This window comes from Globicephala melas, chromosome 3 (genome assembly GCF_963455315.2).
Source record: "Globicephala melas chromosome 3, mGloMel1.2, whole genome shotgun sequence".
Taxonomy (NCBI): Eukaryota; Metazoa; Chordata; class Mammalia; order Artiodactyla; family Delphinidae; genus Globicephala; species Globicephala melas.
Window position 1 is genome coordinate 70,441,301 of NC_083316.1, and position 26,384 is coordinate 70,467,684.

The following is a 26,384-nucleotide window of genomic DNA, read 5'->3' on the forward strand; positions in this document are numbered from 1 at the left end:
ATATATTTTATAGTTTCTAAAAATGGATGAATTCACTAATTTCCCCAAATATTTAGATAGAAGCCTATGTTTTCAACCTCTTTTGGTTAAGTAGACTATTCTGATGAAGAAAAAAGTCTGGAAGTGCTTTTTACACACTTTAGTTTAAAAAATATTAAACATGGGGATATCTTGCACAATGAGTTTTGGAAAAGTCTGTGTAATTAAGCAAGTTATCAAAGATCTTCACGGAACTGTTTTGATAGCAAAGTTGAGCCACTTGATAAGAACCTTGAACTTCCCACACTGGCTGGATACATATATCACCCCAAGAGCAGGGAAACAATTCACACTCTCCCTTCCCCCCAAAACACAAATACCCCTCTTTTTGAGTATTTTGAGTTGAAAACCGAGAAAGCTCACTTGTGCTTGTGGGAGAAGCTGCTTTAAAAAAACACGATAAAGTGGAATAAATTTGAACAGCAAAACGTTAATTAAAAAAACGCACCACAGACACTGCATCACTAAGAAAGCCAGTAACTTTACTGAATTGTCTGCAAAATACAAATTATACCTTATTTCCAGCAGGAGAAACTTTTGAAAATTCCCCACTTTTATTCACTACAGACAGCTGAATTAAGTCCCTTGAGATACACAGATGTGGTTTAACTTAGTTATAACATCTTGTCATCTAGTGGCGACAAAGTCCAGCTTATGCCGCTGTGAGCCTCTATTTGAATATTTGTTGCAAATGCTTGTATGCCCTCATTTACAAGCTATTTTAATTACTGTCATTTAATGGAAACAAGTCCCCAGAAAAAGAAAAAGAAGAAAAATGATACAGCAAACCATCTGAAGCAATCCAAGTCCTATGCCTACAGTGACCCAGGGCTGCTTCGCTCCAAGAGAACACTGGTAATGCATTCAAACCACAACAGAATCCGTCTCTTAGCTGACCTCTCTGAATTAAACTGAGGTATGGATCAATTTGAGGTATGAACAGGGAAGGCAAAATGCAATACCCGATTATGAAAATAACCAAAATGGACAAATTTAATGTAGAAGATATGTGGCTTGGATTGCTCCACATCTTTGGTTAAAACGTATTAAGAAAAGCCTTTAATTACATCTTGTAGTCTGAAGCATTCTAACAGACACCAGTATTCCATCCATCTTCAAAAGATCTGTAGTGGCAGGAAATTAACGCCATATAAGTGATGACATCACAGCAGACGGCACAAACGGGAACAGATGAAGTACGCCATGCTTAGGCAACAGCATTTACTGGGGGTTCAAGTGGCGGCTTCTTCTTTAAAAAAAAAAAAAAAACTTTTTTTTTTCTAAAGAAAGAAATACAAAGCATTTACTCTCTGGAGTAAAAAACAAAAACAAGGATAAAGGGGGCAAAAAATGCTATCTCTAAGTTAGAAGATGGGTATGTAAGAAAAATAAATACATAAAAGTGTGAGAGGGCAGACATTTTTTTTAAAAAGTGTATTGGAACTTTTTAAAATTTTCACCTTAGTTAACCTTAAAGTGATCTGAGGATGATAGGTATTTTTATATTCATCATTACAAAATGCTAAATTCCACCTTTGGGAAAAAATAAGCCATTTTACTAAAAAACACAATTTTAAAAAAGGTTGAAATGAACAGCCTTCCACGCACCAATGCATACAGGTTGTGCAGCTTGCGTATATTGCATCAGTTTTACCAGTATTTAAGCTGAATATTACCAAAAAATCTTCTAAAATAGGATTAGATATAACAATACTTGTAAGCTGTGTAAAATGCCACTTATGGTTCTTTTACTTGCAATGAAGAATGTTGCCTAAAATGTTACTCTAGGATGGGTTATGTAAAATAACACTCCCTCAGGGCTCTGCCCTAAACTCCTGAATACAAAGGATTTACCATGATAAAAACCCAAAACCGTACTAGCTTTGCAAATACAATAAATGGTAAATTACAGATAAGGTATAAGGGTAAAGATAGACAGCGATTGTTTACAGAAAGTGACTCATCACAATCAAAATTGTGCTTCTTCTCATTAAATCATCTTCAAAAAATTCTCAGATTATCCCTTTGCTATCTTGCCACCACTTTATATGAATTCAGTAGTGGGAACAAGAGATGACTGGCATCCATGTTCAAGTGATTCTGTTCTTTTCATGTTCTTATAAAACTATTGTCAGAACTGCTATAAATAGCCAGGGCTTCTGCTGGTACTTTAGCTTACTTTATCTTCAGCGTTAGAAAATCACTTTTTCTTTCTTGCTGAGGCAAATTGCAGGTAAAGAATTAATATGGCTATTTTTTCATATTTTCACATAATGACCCTTTCCCACCCACTGGTAAGTTATTGATAAAGAGTTTTGAAATGACAAAGAACATTTGTGACATTTGCATATTTTGTACATATCAACTTATAAGGATGGGTTGTAAGAATGGGATCAAATTTATGGCGAGGAAAATAATTTTCTGTTTTTCCCCCTATGTGTGGATGTGTACGTGTGTGTGTGCGTTCAGGGATGATTTTCTGTTTTTCCTCTGCATAAATGTTTTTCTTTCATGTTCCATGGATACCTGGAGTAGTGGGATATATGAAATGATTGATTTTTTTTGTTTGATTTAGTATATAAAACGTTAGTACAAGGCAGGCTAGCATCCTATATGGATAGAAACAAAGGTGCATTGTGGTCTAATTGTGGATTTCAGATCAAGTTAAGAAAAATATAGCCTAGTTAGTAAGGTCTCTTGGCTTTTGCCACCCAGCGGCAGCCTTTTGCAATGAGAAACACATAGCAACTATGCAAGAAAAAGAAAAAACTGGATAAGAAATGTCCTACACCTGATATAGCAGTGTCAATCTTACTGTCTATCTTCTTTGCTGTGTATGTCAATGTGTATGACTGGAGATGAATCGACAGATCTTCACATTCCAAGAGAAAATCATTCCTAGACTGAAATCTCTTTTAAACAAGATATATCAACTTTCTTTTATGGCACTCACTTTTTAAAGGGTCTGAAAATTAATCCCTTATAGACGAATATTAGACAAGAGTCATCATTATTTTTTGAAAATTAAAAAAAAAGGGACATAGAGAGGTTCTTTAATGGGATTTCTTGAAATGGCTATTAAATCTCTTTATTGAAGAAAAAATAGATGACATACATGCTTTATGCAGAAGTGACATTTGGGGGTCCTGACACACCGGGATTGTTCAACAGTCCTATATTGCTGACAAGATTGTTAAGGGTCAGGTAAAATAATTAAAAACGGATGACGAAGCAACTATCCCTTTACCTGCTTCCTTCTTATCTAGCACCCAGTCTTTCACATTTTTCTTCTGTGGGAATTTATAACTCATGCATAGAGTAAACTCCATATCACTTGTTTCTAGGGCTATATTGGCGGGACATGTGCCCCAACACAGCTCTCTCTTCTGGGCATATTTCTTAAAAGCGTTATCAAATTCTAGGCTGAAAACCAACCATATCATTTAGGATATGGGCAAGTTTAGGGTATGCACTTACTGAATTCCAAGATGCTTGGTGAAATGGTGAGATCAGAAAGGGGCCCTGCATTTGATAAAAATGCAAAAACAAAAACAAAAAAAAATAGCATGAAAGAAACTAATTAGTATATACAATGGATGTCAGTTGACCCAATTGATTGCTAATGGGTTAAAAACAATTTAGGGTGTTGCAATGTGATATGTTCTAATCCCACAGGTTATCCTTTTGACAGCTGACCTTGAACTTATAAAATGTATGCAGAGTAAAAGAAAACAGAAAGAAAATAGTTACTCAAATGTGCAACTGCACAAATATACCCCCCTCCCGCTATTAAGATAACAAAACTTCTGCTATTACCATAATATTATATATATTAGAAAGCTATACACAAGCATGTTAATTTCACAGATTTTTTAAAAGATTCTTAATATTTTATATAATTAGAAATACACATTTCAAAAACAAAACTTCTACAAAGAGAAAACAGTTATCTTGGTTAGCAAAGCATGGAGTTCTTCATGGCTTAGGGTAGTGCTTTCTATACAAAAAGTCCTTTTTGGTTTTTTTACAGGACTGTTTAAAATATTAGCGAAGCTATCAAGGGGGAAAAAAACACATTTTGGCTTAGGTAAACTACAAAAAGCCACAAATGCTTTGCAAACTCTGTCTTACCTTTTATATGAAAATAAGCAAAATGTAATGTACATATTTTTATATTTTTATTTAATAAGAGATGCAGACCCAGATTTATTTATTTATTTAATTAAATACGTTAGCCCTCAAACTCCACATTTTTAAAAATAGGTATGGTCCTCTTTTAATGGTCGTCGATCCTTTCTCATGAGTGCCATACACCAAGGATGTGCCTGCAGGTTTGTGAGCGATCTCGGGGTGGGTGTTAGGTGACCTGATGTGTTCCTAACATTTAACCGTGGCCACCCTTTGCCGGGTCTGTCCAAGACATCTATACACTTTTCTATATGTTGCATAACAGCTGCTCTCTCTTTCAGTAAAGATCTGCCGCTTTTGGCAAATGTTTCCTTTTGTCTATTTACATGTAAATAACGTTGAACCTGCAACATGACACTATCTATTGTAACATACATTTTGCAAAGGAGCACAACAGTGAAAAGAAGTTAGCCTTAAAATCTATTTTGTACAAGTGTTCTGTTGTACAACTCAAGTGCTAAGCTTATCTCAGCATTTCTGTTTATCTTTATACTGTATCACTGAGGCAATTTAAAAGTACTTTTACAAAACAGAGTACCTGACTTTTTTTTTTCCACACACAGCACATATAATGCATATCGACCCCCCTTCCCCATTAAGGTATAGCACACACACACACTGCAAGAAAAAAAAAAAACTATTAAGTAATAATCTGATCATGTTGCCCATCCTTCAGAGAGTCGCATGCGCTTGACTGAGGGACTTTCCCTTTCGTCCGGCGAAGGTCTGGTGAGTCCAATGGGGGAGTGGAATTCGTTCCGGTGATCCTCTCGGTCGCTGCCATCGTACGAACTGCTACAGCTGCTCAAGCTGTCAACAGGAGATCTCCCCGCCTCGTGGCGCGTGTGTTGTGGGTATCTCGAAGGGGTGGTGGTACGGTCTCTAGGAGGAGAAACAGGTTCTGACTTGATGTTGAGGCTTTGAGTAGAAGGCAGGGAGAGATTTGAACTCTGAGATAAATGAGTGCTAGTGCAAGCTCTGTAGGAGGAAAGGAAACCCAGTTACAGATGGAGGAGGCCTGGAGCCCCCAGGAACTCACAATTACATTAAAACATCAGCTTAAAGATTTGCATCGACAACAGAGCATGCCCAGAGGAGAGCGTGTTTGAAAGCACCTGGGGGCGTCGCCTTCTTAGAGCAATTGGGATGCTTTTGTTGATTTGCCCCGTAATAATTCCAGCATTTAACTAGTCCAGGCCTCATGAATCATACCTCTAGTCTCTCACAGCCTCCCTAAATGTACAGGTTACCGGTTCAGGAAGATTTTTAACAAGACACGCTGGAAAAAGCATTTTCTATGTCCATGGAATTTCTCCCTAGGCTAGTTCCAAAATGTAATCCAAGATTTAACAATAGGGCTTAACAATACAGGGTTTAGGTTCTGAATTAGACTTCTTTGATTTACTAATGCCTGTGTTTGAAAATGATTGTAGAGGGCTTATTATGGATATAAATGTTTCCCTGAATTTAATATGCATATTAAGTTCCACAGTCTTCAGAGAAAGTGAAGAAAGTTCAAATTTCAAATAAATAGAGTCCATAAAATGCTACCTATAACCGTTTCTGGTGAAAAGCTTAGGATCGGGAAAGATGGGGAAGGAAATTTTAAGTATTGGCTTAAAAACACTTAAGACTTCCTATCCCACTAAAACTGAGAAAGAATTTGACTTTCTTCATCCTTTCTCAGTTACATGGGATGAAAATACTGTTTTTTCCCCCATAATTACCTCAATATTATTATAGCTAGTCTCTCCCTGCTGGGATACTAAGACCACTCCTCTAATTTATCATTGTCATTAGTTGATGAATCTGGATTTGCCTAAGGAAAGGTTGTTGTAAAAAAGGATCTAGTGTGATTTTACTGGGTTTATAACCCTTAATCCTCATTTAATTCCAGGATAGCAATAACTTGCCCTTCTTCCAAGGTGTGGGAGAATTTAGATACTTGGAAGTTCTGGAGGGAAAAGCATTAAGCTCTTAGGTGTAGCTAGCAATCACAATGACTTTGATCAGGATAAACCACAGTAATATTGCTGACATCAATTTTAAGATGCTTGTACTGTTCTTACATTCTGAGTGCACTGACATCCACGGCTAGAGTCAGTGTTACTTGTCCATATTGTCAAGAGGGAACAGATATCTCTTTTACGGAGGAGAGTCACAGTAAAGAATCATCCATACAGACACACCCACTTTAAACAGGAAAGCAAACCCACCTACTCATGTATGTGATTACGTTACTTTCCAATGGAGAGAATTAGACAGTATTAAAAATGTCACTGTAAGCAGTGAGAAAACGGGCATGTATTTCAGAGGAGAAAGTGGAGTACTTTGGGGCTGGGCTTTTGGAAGATGCAATTCAGGTTCAAGATACATAGAGATAACAAAATTAGAAATGAGTTTATCTCTGAGTGATGTTTTATACAAAAGCACCACCTACTGGCAAAGAATTACTTTCCTTCTCTTATTAATAGATGAGCTAACGTAGAGAATAACAGAAGGGAGAATTGTTTGTTTCCCTAATAAGACTTTCTTTCTCTCTCTTTTATGATCTTACAGAATCAACGCAGTCTTAGCATTTGTATCAAGATACTACACATTGAGTGTATATAATTTTCAATCACCTGTTTATACTTTTATTTATTTGTTTTTATTTTACATTGTATATTAGTACACTAATTTTCTAAGACTTTTAATTAAATACTCTTTAAGTCAAAAAGATATTGAAATGAGGAGGGGAACACCTGTATTTCAAAAGGATCCATAATGGTGGACTATTTTATCTTGGTTCAGAGTTACTTAATGATTCATTTTGATGTCACAGGAAATCATCTTTTGATTTCCGGAAGAAAGAATTTTCCTGGCTCTGGCTAAGAAAGACTATTTCACTAAAATTTAATTAAATGCTTCTACTATGAATCACACAGCTGTTTAATAATGAATGTCAATTAGGGGTCTGCAGATAAAGTGGCATATCAATAAATACCTTTGCCTGCCCTTTGACATTTAGATTCAGAGGCAGGGTGACATGGAAAATTAGACAAAAAAATTTGGTGAGTTGAACCAGTATAAGCAGTTAATCTGCATAAACTGAGCAAAAAATAATATAATCAAAATTCTGTTTCTTTAATACAGCTTTTGGAAGCTGCTTTTTCTACTTATTCACTCCATTTCCCAAAGTCAGCTGGCTTGTATAGATTTTGCTATCTCTCTTCCCCACAAAAGATACAACACTAACTTGTTTATCCTTCCCTACAAACAAATAGGCTAGTCCCTAAGATAAGATACACTTAGTTGGTGGCATTTCATTTGACAGTGAAAGCGTTCATGAAGCATTTTGAGTAGTTCTGGGGACACTAAATCCACAGTAATGCATTGTAAGTGATATCTTAGATTCAGCTTCATTATACTGTGCTATGGGATTCAAAAGAGAATGAAGTTTAATTGGCTAGTCTCCATTGTCAAAGATGTATGTTCTTGAAAAAGGAGCATTGACAGCACTTCGCTGTATATATACTAGATTCAGATATAAGCATGTTGGTCTACTAGTTCTTGAGAACAAAATTTTTACAGACACAGATAATTGTGAGATACTTCCTATGTGAGGAGGTGCATGGGGAAGCAGATATGCACGTTCCCATATCCAGTCCTGCTGCAAGCTCCCAGCTACTACAGATGCCTTCCTTCCAGCTGGGGAAACAACGACCTTCCCCATATTGTTGAGAAATGAAACATGACTGGGTAGCTTTATTCAAATTTCTTCCTGCCCCCGCCTGGAAATTAGACTATCAAACTATATGTAACCTAACCTTTTAAAAATCATCTTTACTTAAAGTCATCTCTCAGTATGTACTGAATACCCACATCAACAAGGATGATGATGGAAATGCTTCTAGAAAATAGGTTGTCTTTGTTTTAGGTGGTAGGAGAAAAATACCAAAAAATTTGAGGGTCATTTTCTCAAATATTAGTATTCGAATGACTTTTGCTAACGCTTGATGGCAAGTTTCTTCTGCCAGTCTGCTCTGCCCCCTACATAGGTCAGTTTATGCTGGTTATCTAACTTGCTTAGATAAAATCAGATACTAGATAGTGCTAACAGTATAGCTTTAAGGACTTAAAGGTATTTCTATGAACAAAATATGAAGAGCTCTTTCATACTTCTTTAATTTTGAGAAAGAATTGTGGCAACCTCTTGGGCTGCGAGGAATTTCTACTTAGGTGGGCTGAAAGGTATTTTACTCTGCTTTGAATACTGTATCTATCCGAAAGAATGTGAGTCCACCACACAAGCATTTGGGACTACTTTGGCCTGCAAAAATATCAGTTTTTAAAAACTGATTTACATTTTAAGGAATAAAGGCAGCTCATGTAATTTATTTTACAAAAATATTACAACTTGGGTTTTTCTTTTTAATATTTAATCGTGTGAGCATAGGCTAGCTCATTTGAAGGAATCTCCTTTTGAAAACTACTGTGTGTGTGTGTGTGAGAGAGAGAGAGAGAGAGAGAGAGAGACAGAGAGAGAGAGAGGGAAAGAGGGAGGAAGGAAGGAAGGAAGGAAGGAAGGAAGGAAGGAAGGGAGGAAGGAGGGAAAGAAGGAAAGCAGGCAGGCGGGCTAAAATTAGAAGGCCTGGAAGGGGTATCTATTTGAGGGATAAGGGAAGTGATTAAGTGCAATAAAAACACATAACTCAGAGTCAACTCATGCACCATGAGAATTGGTGTTGAAAGAAAATGGAATTAAACAAAATGCTTCATCCTTGGCTGTTGTAATTCAGTTCCTCTCTAGTCCAGGGCTGTCACTTCTTTCTCATTTACTGAAGCCTCTATTAAAGGCAGCAGAGAATTTTGTTCTTCCCATGTAAAAGAAGAGAATTTAAAAATTGTAGTGTAGTTAAAATACGTAAATACATGTGTTTTCTATGTAAAAATGCAAATTATTGGGTGTTACTGAAAAGAAAGCCATAGTCGGAGAAAATAATATGGCTTTTGACATTAATAATTTCTAGGGAAAGTCAGTCCTCTAATGGATGAATTTTGTGAAAAATGAGAAGTAAACAGCTACCTTTATTTTTGACAAGAAGCACGAACAGTGGATTCACTGCCGAACCACAGAAGTACAATGCCACGTGTATGTATTTTAAGATTGCCTGGTTGATACGATGTAGTTAGTGATAACTGCCTGAAGAAGTTACTGCCATAAATGTCTATTTGGATAGTTAACATTTCTGGTTAAATTTAAATGTTATTCTAAATAGAGACATTCTGTTGCTGTTCAACATATAACATATCTTCAAAGTTAATCTTTGAAAGCAGAGCAACAGTGTCAAGTGAATTTCTTTTATTTTTTTACATGAGAGGTTAGAGTTTCAACAATAGTGATTAATGAGTAAAATGCATATAAGCAAATAGTAAATGGGTGAAGACTCCACAACCAGAGCAGTAATCTATGTGAAATCAATTCCACGTGAAAGCTAGTGGGGCTGGAGCGGAGTAAGAGAGAAGTTGTGATGGTAATCAGTGATTTTTATTCTAATCAGAGTTTTATTCTCATTATCTCCTTAGAATATGAACATAGAATTAGCTAACGATTTTAACCAACATCTCAGCAGAAAAGTAAAAGTGGGGTAGGCATACCCCACTTTTCTAAAATATAAGTATAAAAATATAAAAATGGTTTGTCTTTAATATTTTATATCCTCCTAGTAATTTCTTTTGCAGATTAATTGAAGTTTTGGAGTTATTAAACTGAAAGTCATGTCTTTGGTTCATGTTTTAAACTTAAAAATGGTTTTACAAGTAGTATTATTTGTGAATTCCGGGCCTTTTAAGATTTGAACTTTCCTATTGATAAATGACAGGAGTTATTTCTATAATAAAGACATATCTCAAAAGTACCACAAGGGGGCAGAAATAGACATCTTCTGACTTCAGAAAACAACAAAAATTATTTTTATACCCAAATTTAGATAATTAGTGTATGTATGCACATATACATATATTTAAATTCATACATCTATGAATATACAACTATATTATGAGTACATTATAAATATATGAAGTTTGTATATCAGTGGAATAGCTGACCCTCTGAGTATTAGGCTAACTATGTTCATTACATTAGGCATGAACTATGTGGTTTATGCTAAGTGAAAAGGATTCTCAAATATCTCAAAAATTTAAAAAACTAATAACTATAAATGTTTTCTTATGTCCCACATGAACTATGTGAAAACTTAACTGAAGAAAAACTTATCACTGACAGAAGTAGAAACAAATACAGCCTAAAACAACTGGGAAATAACATACCCTATCATCACAGAGCTCTCCCTCCTCATAAAGAAGAAGGAAAGTAATATTTAAGCTACCTGAAAGGTATTAAACTTCCAGATTTTGATAAAGTAGAATTTTACATCCTCTAGAGGGACATTAGAGCACACAGTTAGACACTGCCATTTGTCATTTAACAATGCATTCTAAAAGTGTATTATGAAAGAAGTAATATTGCTTACCCCAGTTGACTGAGGGCGGATGGCGGCATATTATGTAGGTGTTGTTGTTGCCAGCCAGTTACTGAGCCAAGATGAAGAGCGCTGGCGGTGTTAAACCCAGACAGAGACGACAGGTCTGCGCTACTCAGAGAGTACTCTAGAGAAGAGAATAAGAGAGTTAGGGAACATATTCAATTTGGAAATTATCAAGTGGTGAATAATCATTTTCAATTTTTAAAATATTCTATTAGTATTATTTAATGATTGTTATGCTTTTTTTTATTTGCAGAAGGGAGGGAGATAAAACATTAGGGACAATTTTAATTTAAAAGAGATATACTATATACCAAAAATTAAGTATTCTGTGAAAACTTCAATGTAATACCGCCTGCAATTCTAGTTTATTAGAACTACAATCTGGTATCACAAGTAGGTACATAGTATTTGATGACCTAGAAATGCTTTTTAAACAACCTTGAGAAAGTGAGCTTTCTATTACATCAAAAAAACAATAGCTCATTTTCTTGAAATTGTTCTTATACATTGAATTCAGGTTGGGTTAATAAAACTTTTGCTCACTAAGAAAGAAACATGTGGATATTCACTTTGTCTTAGTAATGAATAGGTAATGGTATAGTGCTCTGGACTCCACAGGTATTAAATAAAGCTTCCTAGCAGACTAAAGAGTAATATCTTTTTCATCTTGCTTTTTTAATAAAAAGTATTTAATGTATTATTTGAACATGGCAAACTACTCACCGTTACCATATGTTGTTGAAATGGCTGATGGATATCCTCCCATCCCTTGTCCTGGTAAAGTAGGAGTTGCTACGGAAACCACTGGGGTAGCCAATGACTGAGCGGACTGGGAGTTATTTATCCTTTGATTCTTTTAAAGTAAATAAAAAGATATTACTTATAGAATTTTTTAAGAGTTAAAAATACTAGATTTCAGTATTAGTGTTGCACATAAAGAGAACTTGGTACAAATCTCATGAAATTAATCATTTAACATGTGTCTCTATGAACTCTGCCAACCCTATCATTTACAATCCTTCAAGAGACCAGTTGTTGCCATAGTAACCCATTACATCAGTATCTCCTAGGCAACTGAACTAGTAACAAGTACCATAGCTTTATTATGGGTAAAAACAGACTATGTTGAAAACTGATGAAATATGTATACTGTACTTCTATTGTTTCAGTTTTTATTCAAATGCAAATTAAAAAAATTAAAATCAACCATGGTGGTTTTTATGCTCAGTTCTATACACACCAGAGCAGATGGGTAGAGGGTTCATGCTATATTTTGACCAGCAGGTGGTGCTCTGACCACTTTTTTTCAGATTCTTCTAACCTTCCCTCAAACTAGATGGCAAAGCAGCTAACATATATTTGATTCCTTAGAGCAAGGAGATTAAAAATTCATATAAATTTAAATATCTTGAGAATTTAATTCTTAGAAAAATAAGCATATTCATGGTTTTAAATAACTAAGGATATTTTTGTTTGTTACAATTTTACTATAAATTAAATCCTAAAATAAACTGAAAACATGGCCTTTACTTACAGAGGTTGACACAGAAAAATAGATAACCTGATATCTCACCTATGAGTGATACTTGAAATGAATGGCATTTAAATATAATCAATATTGACACACACTAACTCCTGAAATCTTTCCATTTTACTACTGCTTCCTCTCCACCTAACAGTCACTTTGGATTTCTCCTTGCACGTGCCATTGAAGAGAAGCACCCTCACCACTTACCAAAAGCAGGTCGACATCCTCAGACTGAGAGCATGCGGAAGGAGTTTTATTAATTAGTGTCTGTAAATATTTATAATTGGGCAAAATCTTTTCAACAAAAGGAGAAGCATCTTCTGATAGACACAACAGTTTAAACAGTTTTAAAACTCAAGACTCTAAAGATAACTCCTTACAAAGACATTCTTTGTTTTCTTTAATGAGCTGTTTGTCTCAAACATGAAGACAATCTATCCAGTTTTCAGCACAGGTCAGTGTCTCAACGTTCATTATTTCACCACCACATTTTGAGGAAAAAAAAAAAAAAGATTGTACTTTGAAACCCCACTTGCTGGAGGAGGGGGGAAACCGCACCTGGCTGCCAGTGAGAGACCTGACGGATGGCTCGCAAGAAACCCTGGGAAAGCCTCAGTTTTAAGGGACTGGGAATAAATCTGCTGATAGAGACAGCCTGCCATGCATGGCCCACACTGCTTGGCTGTGGCCCTGTGGGAGGTTTTATTTATCCAGCCTTTTCCGAAGGGAATGTTGCACATTATGTGAATTTTTGGGGGCTGATATTCAAAATTAATCTGCAACGTGCCATAATAAACTAATCAGCTTGCAGGACTGTTTTACCCTGAAGCTTGCCACAGAGCAGAGAAAGAAAAAAAAATGTGTTTGCAGAATGATCTAAATCTGTCTGCTGAATCTTGGTTTTAAATGTTCTCGCTCTTAAGCAAAGCTAATTTGGAGAACACGGATGTAAGTGTCTTTGTTGCTGAATGTGGTCCCACAATATTATCTTCACCTTCGTCCTGCGGACCCAGGAGAAAGAAAAATGATAGCTTCCAGGGATATTATTTATATTTCATATTTATTTATTCTTATAAGTGCCACAACTGTTTTTTGATGTAAAATAAAAATATAACCTTTGTTCTCAAAATGCCTAGAATTTTAAGACAATTTGTTTTTGAGAGGTAACTACTGTCATAAAATGCATATTTGGAAAGATGAATTGAGGCAGTGCATAGGCACGTGATACATTAAACATTATCATTGCAATACACCTAAGAAAAGAATTGCTAATTAACGGGAGAAAGTTCATTTAGGAATTTTGAGAAAGATTTTTCATTGTCAGTACCTTAAGGACATACTTATTTAGTTCAATACTGTAAAAATCTGTTATGAAATACCTCATTCTGTGAGTGTGGTTCTACCATTGGTCAAATCAAATCATATGTGTCATAAGCAGAGTACTAGGTAATGATTTTTTTCTAATTATAAATTGGAGGCCTTAAAAGGAAATGTTTTCTTTGCCCCAGAACACCAGCCCTATAGTGGAGTTTTTTTGGATGTTGGTTCTTTTTTTTCCACGGAAAAGGGAAAATGCACACTAGTTACCAGAAATAATAGCTAAATCCAACAGGGCCCCAGCAATAGCACTGACGTGTTAATTTTCTGGGAGCATGTGAGTAATTCATAAAGTTAGACAAATACACAAATAGCAAAACATATACAAAACAGCAACATTTATTTAAAATGTAATTTCACATTACCACTGATGGCATCGTATTCTTGCTGCCTGGTGGAATAAGAACTCGGAGATCTGGTTTACGGTTATTCATCCCTAAATTCATGGGGGGAGGAGATTTTGCTTGCATATTCTTGTTCAAGTTACCAGGTGAGACCAGCAGACCTGGTGAGTTTCGGGGATTGCCATACCCGTTCCCTGTTAACACAAAACAATGAGAGCACTGAGGAAAAAAAAAAATCTAGACTCAAAAATGTTTCTAGAGAATACACTACATGAGATTAAGAATAAAGGATTAACAGGGTGAGACAATAACGTACACTGAAAGTTCACAGGATGACTGACAGCCTCCACATCAGGAACCCAATCAGTTATTTAACATTCCTCTGAAGGAAGATTAAAAACTCTTAATGAGAAGAGACCTAATAGATAGCAACTTGCCCAGAAACCAGCATATACTTTTATTCTATTAAAAAAATTTCGGGGGCTTCCCTGGTGGTGCAGTGGTTGAGAATCTGCCTGCCGATGCAGGAGACACGGGTTCGAGCCCTGGTCTGGGAAGATCCCACATGCCGCGGACCAACTAGAGCCTGTGCGCCACAACTACTGAGCCTGCGCGTCTGGAGCCTGTGCTCCGCGACAAGAGAGGCCGCGACTGTGAGAGGCCCGTGCACCGCGATGAAGGGTGGTCCCCGCTCGCCGCAACTAGAGAAAGCCCTCACACAGAAACGAAGACTCAACACAGCCAAAAATAAATAAATTCATTAATTAAAAAAAAAAATTTGGGAAGAAAGTCAGACAGTCAGTCGTTCAGGGTCTAAGAAAAGCACTGAATTGGTCCTGCACTTTAATTGACTAGCTCGGCGGAGGCCTGGCCGGCATGACTCACTCTTTTGGTTCAGCGATTTGGGTTTTATTTTGTGTATCTGTGTGTCCTTAAGTGAAGAAAGGGCATACCAGCAAGACTATAATTTCTAGGACACGCAGGAGGTGTAGTAGCCTATCACACGCTTTGCTATTCAGTTCCCCTTGTCTTTAAGCGATTTCTCCCTATGGCTTTCTTCCATCTGGTTTGCTCTCCTCACTAAGCTCAGTGTACGAACCTGAAGCCCTGCTTTCTTGCTCACACAGAACTTCAAAAAGCAGGACTCCTTCTCAGGAGCCGAAATGAGGGGACGATGCCTCCACTAAAGTGCTGATGCACAGGGCACAGGAGTAGCCACTGAGTGGCAACCGTCCTGAAAGGGTTTTCTTTGGTCTCTGATGCTTAGCCCTCCACTAACAGACAAATGGCTATCTGAAGGTGTCCATTTGTCATAATTCAAAATATACTGTCCCGTGACAGGCAGAGCTGTGGAGGGAGTCGATGCAACCTGAGCTGAACCGGAAAGTCCCCTGCTGGCTTCCTCTACCATCTCTGATTGGAGAATAAGAGAAACCACCTAGGTGATTCAACAACCCGTGCTAAGAGAAACCACCTAGGTGATTCAACAACCCGTGCTGGAAACCTACCTAGACAGTTGTTTTCTAAAGCTCTCTAAAGGAGACAGTCAAACCTCGTTGTTACTGTCATCATTATCATTATCGTAAAACACAAGTATCTGTTACCCCAGGAGGAATGGTACTGTGTGCTACCCAGTGGGGATGCAGAGACAAGCCCCCGGTCCTCAAAGGCCCTGCAGTCCCTTTGTGGCAATCCAATACAGGCACGCGTGAAACATACGCACTAAGACAAGGCAGCCTGGGGTGATGTGCCACAGAGCAATACAGATTAAGTGCTTTTGGGTTCCCAGGAGGGAAGAGATTATCCAAACAAGATTCACGGAAGAGGCAAGAACTAATGTGAGTCTTGTAAAAAGAGAGGAGGTAGTAAGATCTCTGGGCTTGTGACCAGGCACTGGGAAAGGTTCAAGGTGGCACGTGAGCATCCTGGTGAGAAGGCAACCCATGGAAAGAGGGGAGTGTCAGAGACCCTGAAGGAACGTGGAGGGCTGGGCTGTGGAACCCACAGAAGTTTAGCCTGTGAATTCCAGGCTAACATGTCTTGGGTTTAAATGGTGGAAATGCAGACCCCTGAAGGTTGCAGAGCAGAGGTAACACAGGCCTTTAAGTGGACAGAGAGATCTACTGGTATTGGGATATTCTGTCATTAGGAAGGCCTGATAGTGTGATCCAGTCTGGAAACTTCCATGATGACCTGAGCTACGATGAGGAATTGGGAAGGCAAAGCCCAGGTATATTTCAGGAGAGATTTATGGGTACATCTTTTGAATTAGAATCTATTTGAGGCACACTGTGCAGAGCACACTGGTTCTTCATACCCCATTCATTTACTTGTCTCATTTTATGCATGAATAAACGGGCTGAATATATAACAAATAACTACAAGATTAAATCTGTCAATTGGATTATGCATAAAATTCTCCACTTTACTGGAAGAAAAACCCCACAAAATAAAACAAACAACTCCTCCCCCAAAGCGTGTCAAGTATAAAGTAGTTGCTTAAGAAGCGCTGGTTGAATTTGTATGTAAATTACTCTTCTATAATAAAACTTCAAGAAAATTAGCTAAATTCTCTAAAGCCAGCTAAATATGTCAAAAGCCCAAAACATTTTTTTTTACAGTTAATTTGGATTGTTTTCTGTGGCAAAAGTTGTTTTATGAAACAAATGCAATTTACCTTTTTCCACTAGGAGAAATACAAAGGATAGGTTCACTTAGAAAAACGCTCGATCAAATGGAATGCTCACAGGAGTCTTATATTTAAGGTGTCTTACTGAATCATTATCGTGACTATGCTAGGGCTTTCGTTTTAATTAATAGATTCCACTGGATAAAAAGGGAGTGAGAAAACCAAGACAAAGTTTGCTCTCTACTTTCCTGTCAGCTGAAGCCCAGACTGACAGACACACTGAATGCCTATGTCACTTATCTATTAAGCCTGCGTGAGATCTGGTTTAAATAAACAATCAAATGGAAAATTAGCTGGGTAATTTCAAAAGAAAGGGGGAAAAAGAAGTCAGTTAAGCAGTGCAATGAAGCTTGAACAGATCTGAAGAAACTAAAACCCCGGCGTCGTAGATGCCGATACTGGTTTGCATGGAGGAGTTATTTTGCTAAAAGGAAGTAAAACCACTTTATGAAATGTGTTGTCCTGTGATATGACGAGCACTGGGCCAGTGTGTGAAAATGGAAATGCTGCACGAAGGCTCTGAGAAAAGCTCTTTTTTTTTTAAATTAAAAAAAACCAAACATCTTCTACAGTAAACTCTGAGAAATTCCAACAAAGCCTACCCCTTTCTGCCCACATTTTAAACAATGATTTGGGGCAGCAGTCGGGGGAAAAAAAAGCAAACATATATTATAGTTTTTCACCCAATAAATGCCTCAAAACTTAAAAAATTGATTGGAAAAGCATTCTATTTTTCCCCTTGGAATATTTCCTGTTGTTTGGAAATTATGCCATTTTAGAAGATTAGTCACATATTTTAAGGTGTTTACATATTGAAGGTAAAATATTTTGAACCACGATGACACTTCTTAGATTCATATTTTTAGAGCATAAAGTTATTTTTGAGAACAAATAAATTCTGCCTTTTACCGGTGAGTTTCTGCTGTTTTTAGCATATTGTGCCAGCTAGCATTTTGGAGCCGTATAATAACCATTTCTGTTTCCAGCCACCAAGTTGTTATTCTTTTGGCATAATATAGATTCAGGAATGTGAGGCTGTGGATCCTAAACCAGTGATATAGAAACCTATCATTTGAAAATCAGTGATGAATACATTCGTGTGGTTTACTGCTAAGAAGAGCCTGCATTTAAACTGGCTCGGAAGCCGCAGCCGCCTCCCCACTCAGGACGCTTTGGCCTTGGTTGAGGCTGCTGTCCTACCTTAAGATAAATTCGCCCAAAAGAACAGTCTCTTTCAAAGTCAGGGGTCGGGAGGTGGGAACCGCCACCCTTCAATAACCTTCTGAGATACAGATTCCACCTTCCTTCATGTTTTAAAATTACCCTCCGCCGGGGACAATTATCAATTTGGATGTGACTGCATGCAGATGTCACATTCCCCTGACCACTTAAAAGCCCCAAAATTATAAAGCATGAGTGAATGGATTTCCTGATTATAGATTATAAGAAAACGAAGAACAGACCAACTTTAGAGTTCGTTTGTTTTATCGTTTCGTTTGATTAAAAATATTGTTTCACAGAAAACAATTTAAGCATTCACGATATAATTTGCATAAAGGATAATAGAATCTACGTCTCTTGGTTACAAGTTTCTAAACACTCATACTAAAACTACTGTAAATACACAAAACTTCAAATGTGGTGTTAGGAGAAAAAAATTTTTTTCTTTCCAGTTAACTTGAAAACACTTGCTGCTTTCTCTTTTCTTTTTTTTAAAAATTGACTCCTATTTTAAGAAGTTGTAAATTCAAAGAACATATTCCTGGCTTAAGATGTTGTGAGGAGGACATTTTGCCTTGTCTCACAGAGCTCAATTGAGTATGTAGCTCTCTTTGAGCCCGAACTTCTGAAACTTTCTCTTATTGGGATGTTTAGACGTTATGAGTCTTTTCACGTCATTTTTTTTTTCTTTCCTGGACTTTCAATTATAAATACAAGAATATAAATCTAATAAGCACAAAACAGAAACTAGTCCACATGGAGCAAGGTTAATTTTTTCGTTGGCACGATCTGTTTTTGGAGTCTCTCAAGTCGCCATCTTTGACTATTCATTCATTCCCGCTTCCTCTTCCAACTCCATATCCAATTAGTTTCCAAACCTTGCTAACTTTTCTTCAAAAATGTCTCCCTCCATTTCCATTGCCACCATCCTAATTTAGGCTTTTGCTGCCATTTGACTAGCTCTTTCCATAACCCCCTGTTTGGGTTCCTGGTCTCTAGCTGAAGGGTTCTTCACCAAGCCTTAAGATGGGCTGCCGGAAGACTGTGAGCTCCTTGAAGCTGTATGCAAATTTTTGTGCATATGTGTTATAATAAACCTAATGTACACTCCCAAGGTTTTCTTTAAAAATCTTTCTCAAGTGTTGCTTCTCTCATGTTCCTTTTTCAGATCATACTTAACACTAGTGGGTCAGTGCCCTGGCTTGGCTCTCCAAACTGTGCGTAGTTTGACCCACTCTGTCTATCTAACCTAATTTCCAGTGGCCACAGCCAAGCTCACCATCCTCTGAATAAGCCTGAGTCTTTGCTCTAGCAGTTCAATAACTGGCAGTGTTTGATTTCCTGTTTAAGTCAAATTCATTTTTAAGGATCGGCAAAGGCCCAGTGCTTTCATGATACCTTTCAGTCAACCTCGGCCCACCTTGAACTCACTCTCCTCCAAAATCGTGCATAATTAGAGGCTAATACTACACAGAGCACTAGTCCGTTAAGCGTTTCAAATGCTCACAGAACACATATGCAAATCATGCTGGAAAAATTAGAATGATTCAGGAATGGGACTAAAAGTCAAGTTACGGAGGGAATGTGGGATGAGAACGGAAAACATAATGTGTAACTTGCTAATTTCAAACCTCAAGGGTCTCTCCTCTTTATGCTACTTGAGAACATTTTCTATTTTAGATAATGATTACACACTGATGACCAAGCACACCACTGAGACAAACTGTTTATCAACCATATAATATAAAAGTCAGAAAACCATGCAAGTGCCCACCTACTAAATTTGTTAATAGAGAGTTAATTAAAGCTTCTTTTTCACCTATTGCACCTGTTAATCATTTCAAAGCACATTACCTTAGCTAACTGCAAGCAGTAGACTCAAAGTAGAAATTTTCCCTAATGAAAAAAAACTCTGAGATGCTGGATCTTTTCTTCTACACTGTCATGTGTTTACTGCCATAGGTTGTCTCTATATCAAGATGAATTTCAATAATAATTTACTCATACAGACCTTTCTACCAAAAGACGGGCTGCATGATATCCTAGGAAAAAGAATGGTAGAAGGGTGGCAATTAAGAGTGCACAGGATTTCATTAGGCGGTTCAGAGAGAGACTTCCTGGAGAGAGGGAATTCATGACAGATCTCAGAGTCACGACTGTGTTTGAGAAGGATAAGTATTCCTATGAAGGTGAAATATAGATCATTTCAGAGGATGCAGTTTTCAGAAGTTGAAAAAGTAGGCTAGGCTAACACAAGCCTGTCAGATCATGTTAACTTTCTACTGTAGACTTTATAATAAACTTTTACTAAACTTTATACCATACGAAATGAACAGCCAAAGTTGTTTGTGAGTAGGAAGGGGCGTCCTTAGCTGTGTACTGGGAAAACAGCAATAGTGGCAGTGGAAAGGATACATTACAGAGTTAGACGGTTATAAGGAAGCTAGTTAGGACACATCTGCCAGGGAACACATGAGGAATGAGGTCTGAATGAGGCAGCAGAGTCGGGAAGATTTACAAGGCAGATGGGCATCGAGGACAAAGGAGGATTAAGTAGATAAATCCAGTTCCTAGTCATGAGGTCTCCATTAGAGTTCCTTCAACTATACTGAGCCTTGGTTTTCACACGCTAAGTAATGATTTCATCAGTGTGAGAGAAGCATAAAAGTCATCTGAATCAGAGACTCCCACCTACTCTCCCAAGGCAGCTGACCAACACGACAATGCAATATTAACAACAGCAAGCATTTTATGTACTAATTACCAATACTATTAACAACATCAAGCATGCATCTTAAGTACCCAGAACAGTACAGGCACCTATGCAATGTGTTTTGTTATTATACCTGGATATAAAACACCTTTAATCCTCAAAACAACCCTGTGAGGTGCTAAGAGTATCCCTGCGTTACATAAAGAGAAAACTGAAGAACAGAGAGGTCCAGTAACTTGCCCAGCGTTAAACAGCTATCAGCTGGCTGAGCCATGGTTTGAACCCAGCAGTGTGTCCAGAGTCCATGCTCTGAAGCACAACATGGCCCTGCTCCTGGGAATTGGTCATACTCTGAGATTTTGAAAACCCTTCTCTGTCAAACCTCATCCTAAAATTACAGGAACACAAAGGAAGAGAGGAAACAAAGGGTGAGACCAGGGACATGAGACTCAAAGGGCCTCCTAAGTCAGCAGTGATGTGGAACATGGTCAACCTGGGCATCAAAAATAGCAATTCTGGTTCAAAAGACACTGGACTTACATAAGGGGCACAGAATGGTGATGTTCCAAACCATATTTCTCGCCTCCTTCTGGATAAATAAATATTTACAAATAGGAAATATTGGGTTTAGCTACAGTAAATGCCAGAGCAGCTGTTTAACTTTCAGCGTGCTATTTTGAGTGGATGATTAAGTATGCTTTTAAAGGTAGATTTTGTAATACTTTAGTCAATAATCTTCTCCCCTGTAATAGAGGGTAAAGATGTTTACCCACCTACTGTCTATTTAAGAGACCAGCTTCATCAGAACCACTCAACATGATAGGGAAGCGCCCAGTATTTTATAGTACCCACTATTAGATATCTGGAAAATAATTTCTCATACACAGGTTATAAAAATTACTTTCTTTAGTAGTTTGTTAATGGTATCTTACTTTTGGGAATTTGGAGCAAACTGCCACAGGAAAACATTAAAGTGAACAAACAGCTGAACCTCTGATGTATTGATTTTCGGGTTTTACTTCAGCAAAATGCTTTGCCCACTTAAGATTTTTTTTTTCTTTCAACAGAACAATTTTGAAAATATTTACAGCATACAGTCTTGTTAAACTAGAGATGTTACATATATGATAACGTTCACTACTATCAATTAATTTTACATTTGACTTTTTAAAAGTTTTAAGGTAAGTTAGTTTCCAATATCAGGACATTGTTTTGTGTCTCAAATAAACCTACGGCTTTTCATGTAATTTTATTTGTACATAGTAAAACTGCTCATACAACCCACTGCTCTACCGGAAGCAACACACCTAAAATAGTTTTTAGTGGGAAAAAATTATGACCTTCTAGACTTCAGTCTTATATTCACTTTGCCCTGAATGCCTGAAACGCTGTTGAAAGCACTACCAACTATAAGTTATTCAGCTGTTGTAAATCACAATCAGTTTTTTGTTTTTTTTGTTTTTTTTTTTTGAGGGGAAAGGAGATCTTTTTCATGGGATGGCTCTAAGGGAAAAGGCAACCACAAAACATTTGGAGGTCAGAAATCTGGGAATGATGAAAATTTCAATATGCCTACTGCAGAATGGGGGCAAATCAGATTTCTGATTCTTATCCAGCTAAAGACTCCTGATTACAGATTCTTAAAAGTAAAATCAAGTCTCCAATCTATCGGGGGTTTCTCAGGGAAATAATATAATAACGTATAATGTTAGACTAAGAAGAAACTCCTGTGAAACCTCAGTGCCTTTTGTGGTGTATTCTTAGAAAATACCCCAAGAATACACTCGAGCCAAGACTATTCTTGGCTACACCAGTTAGAGGGCAGCAGACGTTCTAAAAAGAGACTTGTCTCTTCTGCTTGACCATGTCACCCTGATGCTGAACCATGCCTTCACGGATTTCCTACTTACCCCACTTGTCCTTGATGTTTCTTAGATGTGTTTTGTTTAGTATCTTTTGTGAAATTAAGTCTATCTGCCAACTAGAACTTTAAACATTCAGCACATACAATGGGCTTTGGATTGTGAGGCAGACGTAAAGAATTTTTACTTATTACTGAGTTGTTTTCCTAAAGATTGGAGTCTGCGTTATAAAGCAGGTTTGTGTTGGCAGACCACTTTCATTTTTCCTGAAAGTCATGTGGGTCAGGCATTATCATCCCAATTTTTGACAGATGAGGAAACTGAGGTTCCGGGAGTTTCTGAGACTTGTCAGTAAGTGGGAGAGCTCTGATCTGAATCCAAAGCACAAACTGCTTCCACTACATTATTACAAAAGCCACATGTTTCAGATTTAGAATGCATCCTTGAATTGTTCCTTCTCTTGGAATAAAGGCTCCGCTTGCAAATAAGAAAGAAATCGACAATTTGATGTTTCCCATGCACAAAGGCACTCTATCGGTCTGTTCTTAGTACTGACTTACTGAAGGGATAGTTTTTCATCGTACCACAAAAATGATACGGAACCTTGCTATCTTAAAAAAAGTTCCACTTAACAATGAATGATAGATTTATGACTCACTTAATTGTTCACTTCTTGCGATTTGGGGGCTGTCTCTTTACTAAAAAATGAGGGGGTGTCTTCATTATTGACACAATTGTTCATTCTTTCAGTCATTTTTATAAACAAAAATATTGAGACAGTTCAGATTAGAGAGAACATGACAGAAGAGAAAGAATAATTACTTGTGGTTTTAACATTTACACAACTGCTGCAAACACCTCGGAAGATGATAATGTTCAAATGAAACGTGTCGCACTGCGTCGCACTGCGCTCCCTTTCTGCCTCAGAGTTATTAATATCTCCTCTCTACTCCCACCCTTGAGGGCAGGGGCCGCGGCAGGCATCTCTGGGAGGCCTGCTAGTGCACTACTCACACCCTGCACATTTAATAAATATTACTGGGACTAGATTACACTAAGCTTTATTTTTTGCTTAGGAAGTCAAGAATATAGATAATTATAATACTAACAAGAGCCAACATTTATTACTCTAGGGCAGAAACTGTGCTAGGTGCTGCCTTGTATTGATGATCTCATTTAATTTTCACCACCAATCCTGCAAAATGGGAATTCACAGACTTTCCAAGGGTGATGTCATCTCTAAAGTAACTGGTATATCATGTATTTTTCTTGGTGATTTTATTATTCTGAACATCTGCCTCCAGAATATTTTCCCCAATTACTGCTTGAGCAAAAATTTTGCTCCATGATTTCATAGTTTTCTCTGAGTTGCTTAATACTAAAGGTTTCTTTTCCATGATTGTTATGTAAATTAATGTTATCATGTTTGAATATGTAAATTAACCACAGCTTTAGATTTGCTATTATTACTATATTAAAATAACCTAATTTGGCAGGGATTTTTTTCCCCTGCTCACACTACAAACACGACAAATCCGTTCTTTGCCATAACTAGAGGTTGTAAGTGGAGTCTAAGGTCAAAAAATCGTGAAAGGAGGGAACAGTGTTTAGTAAGACAGTTACTAAGTAGATATTAAGTTCAGTTAAAATAACTAAAATGGAGCAATAATAAATAAACCTAGTGAATACTTAGCACCCTATGGACACATCTATAGATGATAAATTGAAACTGTTTAGCCAGGGTTTTGGTACAATATAGTTTCCTTTAGTAGAAAGTTAACTAAAGGAATGTATCTGATTTGATCTTTCAAATGTGAGACTGTTTCATGACTATACACTCTTAGAATTGAAATTCAAGTGAAAGATTCTATATAAGTCTAACTAAAATTTAAGACTGGCAAAGGTTTGTCTAAAAACAGCAAATTATACTCTTGGCTGACAGCCTTGAAGCCCCGAAAAGTCCCTGGTAGGTAAAACATTGATTTCCAAGAGGGGTTTTTTAAACCACATCCCTCCGTCAGGATCTACTGTCTATTGATGTACAGTTTCATATCACTAATGATTTTGAAAAGAGCTTTTCCTTCTGTATTATCTGCAAATAAAATCTTATGGCGATGTCAAAAACAGGAAAGAGAGAAACCAACACTGTGCGAGGACAAAGAAAAATGCTAAGAGAAAAAAGACAAACGTTGAGTAAAACTAATATTTTAGGAGGAAATGTTAACTTCTTGAATTAATATTAAAAAGACCAAAGTTTTATTATCAATCACACTCTTAGGTTAAATCAATAGGATATGAGTGAAGAGACCAATGTTCACATTGCTTTGCTGAATATAACAGAAAGACAGGTGATAAAAAGGAATACAACTTGTGAGGTCAGACATCATGGATATGCAAAAGGCTCTAAAATCTCCTGAAACCCTCTCTAGGGAAGTTATAATTTGAAATTTTGTTTTTCCCTCTGGAAATCAAACTCCTTAAGAATTAAGCCAAACCAAAAGGGTTGAAAGCAGATGGTGCCCTGACTTAGCCTGTAACATTCACCTGTCTCCTCTTTGACCTGCCTCTCCCACTTCAACGCTGACCCCTAGAGAATGGTGTCAAGATACTGCTTCACCTATCCTCTTCCAGGCCTTGTACACGGGAAGTTGACACTGATTTTCTTGGCAGTGTCTGATTATCACGTGCTGTAGATTCTCCAACTAGAGGACAGTATTTTTTTTTCCTTTTAATAAATCTAGATAACCTTGGTTTGGGTTAAAAATATCACTGTTACTTAATTGCATAGATAATAATAAAACAATGCTGTTGGATCTTTATTTATGTTTTGGGTGAACTCCCAAGGTAAAATGGCAAATGAGTTCAGAATTTTTATTCAGGACAATTTAAACTGACATAATACTTTAAAAGAATCCAACTATTAATTCAGATTTTTTTCATTGGCTGCTTAACAATTTTTTTAAAAGTAATATAAAATTATATTTTGATACTAACAAAAAAGTTTTCTTATTTGAGAGTAACTAAATGGTATCAATCTCCTTTTCTTGAATATTGCATTCTGAATTTGTGTTTTGTTAGAAAACAAAAATATAAACTTGTTAAAGCCAATACTTTTAAACCGAATTTTTAACCGCTTCACTGATAGTTTAAATTATTGAGCAAGAATTGCAGAAGTCTGTTTGGTTGATAAAAAAGTCAGCCAAGAAATTTTTGATAAGTATTCTCAAAAACAAATACTTGCAAAGCAATAGTACTAGTATAGAATAATTAAACATTGTATGACCTTTTCCTCTTCTCATTTAGTTCTATTTTATAATATGCTAAATTTTTCTTTTCCAATGCTAAATGAATTACAAAAAACTCATGTTAGGAAAGTTTTGGAATTATATGATCATAAAACACTGCATGTAAATGGACTTTAAAGACTTTCGTGTCTTATCGTTCATGTGAGTACTAAGTTCAGAGGCTCAAAGTTATGACCCAAAGTCTTAACTGGATGGAGTCTTTTTGGAGTCTGGAAGCCAGGTCTCCTTACTCGGCCACCGCTCAGTGGTTTGTCCACGGCAGTACACTGCCACCACCAAGTCTCCATGTATTTAGCTGATATAAATTAAGCATTCCAGAAGTGACAGTGCTTGACAACCAAATGCATAAAATAGTAAACAATAAACATCAAAATAAGGAAACAGCTGTTAGTTTCTTTTTATATAAAATTATATCTAATTTACAATAAATGCCACTTAAAATTATTAATCAATATACATAAATATCCTTCGCCTTATTGTCAAATAGCTACGTAGACTGTAGAATTCTCCTAAATGTTCAAAGAGGTTCCTAAAGGGTTTTTTCTGCTCCCCTACCTCCCTTTTTTGGTCTCAATCAGGAAACAGTAT

General features: G+C 36.9%; 1 protein-coding gene across 9 annotated transcripts in view; it reads right to left on the reverse strand.

The window, feature by feature from the left end:
• Positions 1 to 500: 500 nt before the first annotated feature.
• The window catches only part of MEF2C (myocyte enhancer factor 2C), a 152,878-nt gene continuing 126,994 nt past the window's right edge, over positions 501 to 26,384 (reverse strand). For 6 of the 9 annotated variants that reach the window (XM_060295997.1, XM_060295996.1, XM_060295999.2 and 3 more), the window contains exons 7-11: positions 14,028 to 14,200; positions 12,493 to 12,516; positions 11,481 to 11,610; positions 10,743 to 10,878; positions 501 to 5,205 (exon numbers count right to left, since the gene is read on the reverse strand). In XM_060295997.1, coding sequence (XP_060151980.1) covers positions 4,884 to 5,205; positions 10,743 to 10,878; positions 11,481 to 11,610; positions 12,493 to 12,516; positions 14,028 to 14,200 — 785 coding nt within the window. In that variant the 3' untranslated portion in view covers positions 501 to 4,883. The remainder of the gene's footprint in view (positions 5,206 to 10,742; positions 10,879 to 11,480; positions 11,611 to 12,492; positions 12,517 to 14,027; positions 14,201 to 26,384) is intronic. The other 3 variants (XM_060296000.2, XM_030847360.3, XM_030847448.3) reach the window with 3 other exon arrangements.